At 48.0% G+C, this 8,831-nt stretch overlaps 1 protein-coding gene across 1 annotated transcript; it reads right to left on the minus strand.

Moving 5' to 3' along the window:
• Positions 1-410: 410 nt before the first annotated feature.
• On the minus strand, positions 411-7,239 carry Jtb (jumping translocation breakpoint). Its single transcript, XM_045138512.1, has 5 exons — positions 6,942-7,239; positions 6,749-6,786; positions 3,443-3,525; positions 1,994-2,073; positions 411-847 (listed from the first exon to the last, which is right to left on the minus strand). Exons 1-5 carry the CDS (start codon positions 7,028-7,030, stop codon positions 691-693), a joined length of 447 nt encoding a protein of 148 aa, XP_044994447.1. The 5' UTR covers positions 7,031-7,239; the 3' UTR covers positions 411-690.
• Between the last annotated feature and the right edge of the window lie 1,592 nt (positions 7,240-8,831).

Genomic DNA, 8,831 nt, shown 5'->3' on the forward strand with positions numbered 1-8,831 from the left:
GATACTAGCCCTGCAAATGAACTCCAAATGAATGTTCCACTTAAATCTGGGTTATGTGGGTTCTGGAGAATCAAACCTGGGTCCCTAGGCTTCGCAGGCAAGTGCCTCAACAGCTAAGCCAATCTTTTTTTTTTCCCCTAGGTAGGGAGGGTCTTGCTCTAGCCCAGGCTGACCTGGAATTCACTATGAGGTGTCAGGGTAGCCTTGAACTCATGGAGATCCCTTCTGTCTCTGCCTCCCAAGTGCTGGGATTAAAGGCGTGCGCCACCACGCCCAGCGGGATCAGAATTTTTGGAGTACTGAGGGGAGGAAGGTAGGCACTTGGAGACTGGCATTTCCTTCCCCTCTCGGTCCCCATAACTTCTTTCCCTAAACCAAATTGTTATAGGAAAGGAAACTCTTTTATTCCATTTACTTATTTGTATTTATTTATTTATTTTGAATACAAGGTCTTGCTATGTGGTTGTCCGTCCTTGAAGTTGCCACAGACCCTCCGGCCTCAGCCTCCTGAGCGCTGGGTTAGTGTGCCTCCACCCCAGCTCTGCTTTACTCCTTTTGTTTGCTCACTAATGAGCTGGGACAGGGAGCCAGGGAAAGGCTCCAAAGCAGCAAGGGAGCGAGCGCATCAGTCCACGGCACTTGCTCTGAGACACACGGTTGTCAAACCCTGCATACTGGAGTGGAATGCAGCTATATGGACTCAATTTGCTTCCGGACCTTTTCCAGAGCCTTTCTGTCAAGTTGTCGCTGACGAACGATGACAAGGCAAGCGAAGATCAAGGCCACACCCACCATGGCCCCTTCAAACTTCCAGAATAAGTGCTGTTCCATCAGAGCAGAGCGGCAGCTGAGGGCAGAGAGGACAGTCACTCCCGGAAAGGTCAGGGAATTGGTCCTAATCTACTTCAGCCGGACGAGGTGACATCCAAAGTGAGCGGGAGGGAGAGCTAACTCTACTCCATCTCTCGTCTTGGCTGAGACGAGCAACCAATTCACTGTATTTCTTTTTTTTTTTTTTTTTGAGAAAGGGTCTCATGGAGCCCAGGATGGCCTTGAACCCCTGATCCTCCTGACTCTACTTCACAAGTGCTTGGATTACAGCACAACACTTAACATCACTCACATCTGCTTTTTCTTTTCTTTCTTTTTCTCTTTTCTCTTTTGTCTTTTTTTCTTGGTTTTGGTCTTTTGAGGTAGGTAGAGTTTCCCTCTAGCCCAGGCTGACCTGGAATTCACTATGGAGTCTCAGGGTGGCCTCGAACTCTCGGCATTCCTCCTAACTCTGCCTCCCGAGTGCTGGGATTGAAGGCGTGCCCGCCAACCCCGGCCTTACACCTGGTTTTGAATTTCAGCAGTGGCAGGGATTGACCCAGGGCCTTACACATCCTACTCTACTACTAAGCTACATCCCCAAACACTGACCAAATTCACTGATTAGAAAATACAGCCAGGGCTGGAGAGATGGCTTAGCGGTTAAGCTCTTGCCTGTGAAGCCTAAAGACCCCAGTTTGAGGCTCAATTCCCCAGGACCCATGTTACCCAGATGCACAAGGTGGTGCATGTGTCTGGAGTTCGTTTGCAGTGGCTGGAGGCCCTGGCGCACCCATTCTCTCTATCTGGCTCTTTCTCTCTCTGTGGCTTTCAAATAACTAAATAAAAAAAAAAAAAATACAGCCAATAGCCGGGCGTGACGGCGCACGCCTTCAATCCCAGCACTCGGGAGGCAGAGTTAGGAGGAATGCCGAGAGTTCGAGGCCACCCTGAGACTCCATAGTGAATTCCAGGTCAGCCTGGGCTAGAGGGAGACTCTACCTACCTCAAAAGACCAAAAGCAAAACAAAACAAAACAAAAAAATCCAGCCAATAACTGAGGGTAACTTGGCTCAAATCCCCTCCTCTATCTGGTATGTCCTGCTACACTTAGACCAGGAAGTAACTAGGAGAGGTCACAGGATCGGAGGAGGCCAGCTCAAAGCAGAGAAACCCTGCTTACCTTTTGAACTCATTCCTCTTAGATGAGCTGCACGTGATTTTCTCCACATACCCTGTCAAACGACATTCAGAGGTGGTTTTCTACCAGAAGAAAAGGAACAAAGGCTATGTTAGGAAGAAACAGGAAGTCTGACGTTTAAAAAGGACAAGGTGGTCATGGAGCTGGTGGACGATAGAGAGCTAATGATTCAGAATGAGTGTTGGAAAAAACACTTCAGAGTCTGGGATAGAAGAAAGAACAGTACCAAGACGGCTGTGGTGGGGCATGCTCCTTTTTTTTTTTTTTAAAAAATATGTTTTTTTGTTCATTTTCTTATTTATTTATCTGAGAGTGACAGACACAGAGAGAAAGACAGGTAGAGGGAGAGAGAGAGAATGGGCGCGCCAGGGCCTCCAGCCTCTGCAAACGAACTCCAGACGCGTGCGCCCCCTTGTGCATCTGGCTAACGTGGGTCCTGGGGAACCGAGCCTCGAACCGGGGTCCTTAGGCTTCACAGGCAAGCGCTTAACCGCTAAGCCATCTCTCCAGCCCTCCTCTTTTTTTTTTTTTGAGGTAGGGTCTCACTAAAGCCCAGGCTGAGCTGAAATTCACTATGTAGTCTCAGGGTGAGCTTGGACTCACAGTGAGCCTCCTACCTTTGCCTCCAGAGTGTTGGGATTAAAGGCGTGCACCAGTATGATGCCCAGTATGACGCCCAGTATCATGCACGTTTCTAATCGCAGCACTCAGGAGGCAGAGGTGCAAGGATCATTGTGAATTTGAGACCAGCCTGATGCTACAAAGTTCCAGGTCAGCCTGGGCTAGAGTGAGACTTACCTAGTAACAACAACAAAACCCAAAAGAGCAGAGTGTGGTGGTGACGCCTTTAATCCTAGCACTGGGGAGGCAGAGGTAGGAGGACTGCTGTGAGTGAGTTTGAGGACAGCCTAGGACAACATTGTGAATTCCACTGTCAGCCTGGGCTAGAGTGATACCCTACCTTGAAAAACAAAACAAAAACAAAAACAAAAACAACAACAAAAAAAAAGGTGGATAGGGCTGGAGAGATGGCTTAGTGGTTAAGCGCTTGCCTGTGAAGCCTAAGGACCCCGGTTCGAGGCTCGGTTCACCAGGTCCCACGTTAGCCAGATGCACAAGGGGGCGCACGCGTCTGGAGTTCGTTTGCAGAGGCTGGAAGCCCTGGCGCGCCCATTCTCTCTCTCCCCCTCTATCTGCCTTTCTCTCTGTGTCTGTCGCTCTCAAATAAATAAATAAATAAATACTTAAAAAAAATAAAAATAAAAGGGGTGGCCAGGCGTGGTGGCACAAGCCTTTAATCCCAGCAGAGGTAGGAGGATCGCTGCCATGAGATTGAAGCCACCCTGAGACTCCATAGTGAATTCCAGGTCAGCCCGGGCTAGAGCGAGACCCTACCTCGAAAACAAACAAATAAAACCAAAAATTACTCACGATCTGGAAATTAGAACACGGAGTACACTCTTCTGTCACCACAAACTCTTCCACCGACCAGCACGGCACAGCCGAGGTGCTCACTAAAAGTAGAAAGAAATGACCAAAAAAAAAAGTCAGCCTCAGATCATCCAAAAAAACGAACAAGCTTTCTCCGAAGGCTGTCCTGTGACTGCACAGCACAGTGCTTTCACTCACTCCGCGCGGTGGTGCCACCCGTTTCAGTCTGTGTTTTTTATATATTATGGCCAGGTGTGATGGCGCACGCCTTTAATCCCAGCACTCAGGAGGCAGAGGTAGGAGGATTGCCGTGAGTTCAAGGCCACCCTGAGACTACATAGTGAATTCCAGGTCAGCCTGAGCTAGAGTGAGACCCTACCTCAAAAAACCAAAATAAATAACAAATAAAATAATATATATATATGTGTACATACATATAGATATTTTTATTTTATCTGAGACTACACATACATATACGTGCGCACACCCACACACAAAAGTGACAACAGGGACAACAGGGCTGGAGTTGGCTCAGCTGTTAAGGTGCTTGCCTGCAAAGCCTAAGGACCCTGGTTCAATTCCCCAGATCCTACATAAGCCAGATGCACTAAGTGGCACATGCTTCTGGAGTTCCTTTGCAGCAGCTGGAGCCCCTAGAGTGCCCTTTCTGTTTGTCTATAAATTAAAAAACAGGGCTAGGGAAATGGCTTAGTGGTTAAGGCGTTTACCTGCAAAGCTCGGTTAGATTCCCAAGGACCCATGTAAGCCAGACACACAAGGTGGCGCATGCATCTGGAGTTTGTTTGCTTTGGCTACAGGCCCTGGCTTACCCATTCTCTCTTTCTATATGCTTCTTTCTCTCTCTCAAATAAATTAAATTGAATATTTAAAAATATACAAAAATGGGCTGGAGAGATGGCTTAGTGGGTAAGTGCCTGCCTGTGAAACCTAAGGACCCCGGTTTCAGGCTCGATTGCCCAGGACCCATGTAAGCCAGATGCACAAGGGGGCACATGCATCTGGAGTTTGTTTGCAATGGCTGGAGGCCTTGGTGCATCCATTCTCTATCTATCTGCCTCTTTCTCAATCTGTCTGTCACTCTGAAATAAATAAATAAAAATAAACAGAAAATTTTAAAAAGTGGATAACATTTAAATTAAAAAATATATATAGTCAGGCGTGGAGGCACATGCCTTTAATCCCAGCACTTGGGAGGCAGAGGTAGGAGGATTGCTGTGAGTTTAAGGCCACTCTGAGGCTCCACAGTGAATTCCAGGTCAGCCTGGGCTACAGTGAGACCCCACCTCAAAAAACAAACAAATAAACAAACAACAACAAATATATATATATATAATAAAATAATTTTAAAAAGGATGAGGGGCTGGAGAGATGGGAAAGATGGCTTAGTGGTTAAGGCTTTTGCTTGTAAAGCCAAAGGACCTAGGTTTGATTCCCCAGGATCGATGTAAACCAGATGCACAAGATTAACACATGCTTCTGGAGTTTCTTTGCAGTGGCTGAAGGCCCTGGGGCACCCATTTTCTCTTTACCTACTTCTTTCTCCCCCCCCCCCCCCTCAAACAAATAAAAATTTAAAAAATAGTGCTGGAGGGTTGGAGAGGTGGTTTAGTAGTTAAGCGCTTGCCTATGAAGCTTAAGGACCCTGGTTTGGGGCTTGATTCCCCAGGACCCACGTTAGCCAGATCACAAGGGGGCACATGCATCTGGAGTTCCTTTACAGTGGCTGGAAGCCCTGGTGTGCCCATTCTCTCTCTCTGCCCCTTTCTCTGCCTGTTGCTCTCAAATAAATAAAGAAAAAATAAAGAAAAAAGAATAGGGCTGGAGAGATGGCTTAGTGGTTTAAGGTGCATGCCTACAAAGCCTAAGAACCCAGGTCGATTCTCCAGGTCCCATGTAAACCAGATGCACATGGTGGCACATGCGTCTGGAGTTCGTTTCCACTGCACAACTAGAGGCCTTGGCACACCCATTTTCACTCTCTCTCTGACTCTAATAAATAAATAAAAATAAAATCTTAATTTTTTTTTAAATACATGTTTAGGGCTGGAGAGATGGCTTAGCAGTTAAGCGCTTGCCTGTGAAGCCTAAGGACCCTGGTTCAAGGCTCGATGCCCCAGGACCCACGTTAGCCAGATGCACAAGGGGGCGCACGGTCTGGAGTTCGTCTGCAGTAGTTGGAAGTCCTGGCGCACCCATTCTCTCTATATCTATCTGCCTCTTTCTATCTGTCACTCTCAAATAAATAAATAAAAACGAACCAAAAAAATATATATATGTGTGTGTGTGTGTGTGTGTGTGTGTGTTTAATCCCAGCATTTGGAAGGCTGAGGTAGGAGGATCACCATGAGTTCAAGGCCACTCTGAGACTACATAGTGAATTCCTGGTCAGCCTGAGCTAGAGTGAGACCCTACCCCAAAAAACAAAAAAGTGCTGGAGAGATGGCTTAGCTGTTAAGACACATGCCTGAAAAACAAAAGGACCCAGGTTCATTGCTCTCGGTCCCAGTCAGCCAGAGGTACGCGGTGGCACAGCATCTGGAGTTCCTTTGCAGTGGCTAGAGGCCCTCGCATGTCCATATTCTCTCTCTCTCTCTCTCTTGCCCACCCTCTCTCTGTCTCTAATAAATAAATACAATAAATCTTAGAAAAAGAAAGGAGGGGGCTAGTGAAATGGCTTAGCGGATAAGGAGGTTGCCTACGAAGCCTAAAGACCCCGGTTCGATTCCCCTGGACTCACGTTAGCCAGAGGAACAAGGGGGTGCATGCATCTGGAGTTCATTTCCAGTGGCTAAAGGCCCTGGGGCACTCATTTTCATTCTCTCTCTCTCTCTCTGTCTCTCTCTCGGGGTCACCTGAGCCTGAGGGTAAATCCCATCACAATTAGATTATAAATACACTCTCTTTCTATCTGCCTCTCTCTCTCTCTCTCTAATAAATGAATAAATAAATAAAACATTAAAAAATTATAAACTGGGGGGAGGGCATTACCATGGGATGTTTTTTTATAATCATGGAAAATGTTAATAAAAATTGAGAAAAAAATGTAAAAAAAATTTATACATGACTTATATATGACATGTGTGTCCTATAATCATATATGTGTGTGTATATATCTATCTCCCCATATGTATATACATATATATATAAATATATGTATATACACACACACATATATATATATATATATATATATATATATATATATATATAAATATACAATATAATATATATATGACAACAAAAAACCCACTCTGGGGCGTCTCTGATTCGTGGACATTCACCCACCTGACAGCTTCTCCTCGCGCACGGAGGCCTCCGCTTGGCTGCAGCAGGTGGCGAAGGGCAAGGAGGGACAAAGGTCAGAACTGGCAGCCGGCGGGGCACCCACCCGCGTCCCGGCACGACCCCGCCGCGGGGCGTGGCCGCGCCGGTCGGCCCGCGCCCTCCCCCTCCGCTCTCCCGCGGTCGCGTCCCTCACCAGAGCCCGACGCCCACGGCGCCCAGCAGCAGCAAGCCGCGGAGCAGGCGGCCCCCACGGAGGCCTCGCCGCCCGGCGCCCGCACGCATGGGGGGGTCACGGTCGCGCCCGCGCAACGGGTGGACCTGCTCCTCGGGCCTCCGTCGGCGACAGGCCAGGTTCCTCTGTCCGGGCAAACAGAGGTTCTACCGCAACGACCCCGTGGCCACGGCCACAAGAGCCCGTGTGCACTCGCCGAGGCCTAGCACCCGGTCACCCTGGATTGCGTCCCCGCGGCGGCCATATTGGCCGCCCTCCACGGAGGATCTTGGGATTTGTAGTCGGTCCGCGGGCCCCCGCCCCGGAGGATCCTGGGACTTGTAGTTGGTCCGAGGCCGTGGCGAGTGGACTTCACTGCGTTTGCGCAGCAACCCGAGTCCATTGGCTGGGCTCCCCGAGGCATTGCGGTTCTTGTAGTGTGTGGGGGAACCAGAAGAAAAGGATCAACTTAGGCTTTGTGTTGTCTTCTCTGGTCTGTTGCTCCCTGGGTGTAGCCATTCTGGGCTAAGGTGAGCAAGGATAAGCAAAAAAAAAAAAAAAAAAAAAAGAGAGAGAGAGAGAGAGAGAGAGAATGTAAACCCAAGCGTGGTGGTGCACGCCTTAAATCCCAGCTCACATAGGAGGGTCATTGTGAGTTCGAGGCCAGCCTGACTATGGAGTGAGTTTCCAGGTCAGCCTGGGCTAGAGTAAGACTCCGCCTCGAAAAACAAAAACAAAAACAAACAAACAAAAAAAATTAGAAAGAGAATGTGTCACCCTTTAGGACCTTTGGGCCATAAAACCCTGGGCTTCACCTTTAGGCTCCATTCCTCTCCACCACCACCCCAGGGCTCCAAGAAGTCGGGTTGTCAGTCTTCTGGTAGGGATGAAACTGCAGCCTACTGGAAACTTGTCCCTGTCCCTGATCGCCCACTTTGCTCTACACAGATGAATGGTGTCACCACCCCTTGTGTTAGTGCTAAAGGATGTCACAGAGCTATCCCTTTGGGTAACAGTGTTTCCGCCTCTCCCTTGCTCTTCATAAGCAGCGCAGTGAGGTTTTAAGTTCAGGGCAGTGTTGAAACTACATTCAGGTGCTTACCAGCTATGTGACCTTAGGACAATATCTGGCTTTTAGTGTTCTGTGTAAAACGGACATGCTTGTTTGCAGTGTGTATTTCCTTTTTTTTTTTTTTTTTGAAAGACACAAATGAAATGAGTATGAAAATATTATCTTTGAGGGGCTGGAGAGGTGGCTTAGCAGTTAAGGCGCATGCCTGTGAAGCCTAAGGATCCAGGTTCGCTTCTCCAGGTCCCACATAAGCCAGATGCAGTGGCTAGAGGCCCTAGCATGCCCATTCTCTCTCTCTCTCTCTAATAAATAAATAGAAAATATTATCTTCGGGGGCTGGAGAAATGGCTTAGTGGTTAAGTGCTTGCCTGTGAAACCTAACGACCCTGGTTCGAGGCTCAGTTCCCCAGGACCCACGTTGGCCAGATGCACAAGGGGGCGCACGCGTTTGCAGTGGCTGGAGGCCCTGGCGTGCCCATTGTCTCTCTCTATCTGCCTCTTCCTCTCTCTGTCACTCTCAAATAAATAAATAATAAAGAACAAAAAATAAAATATTATATTTGAATAATGTTGCCTCACTTTTTAAAAACTTTGTTGTGCTGGACGGTGAACTCAAGATGTGCCCGGTGCTATGCAAACCCTCTTCCCTTGAGCTATATTCCCATCCCGTACCTCACACTTCTATCATACCTTTTGGATTACACAACTGTTTGTGAGTGACAGAGTCTTTTGTAGCCCAGATTGGCCTCTATGTAGCTGAGACTAGCCTTGAGCTCTTTATATTACTGCCACCACTTCCA

Source organism: Jaculus jaculus, chromosome 19 (assembly GCF_020740685.1).
Source record: "Jaculus jaculus isolate mJacJac1 chromosome 19, mJacJac1.mat.Y.cur, whole genome shotgun sequence".
Taxonomy (NCBI): domain Eukaryota; kingdom Metazoa; phylum Chordata; class Mammalia; order Rodentia; family Dipodidae; genus Jaculus; species Jaculus jaculus.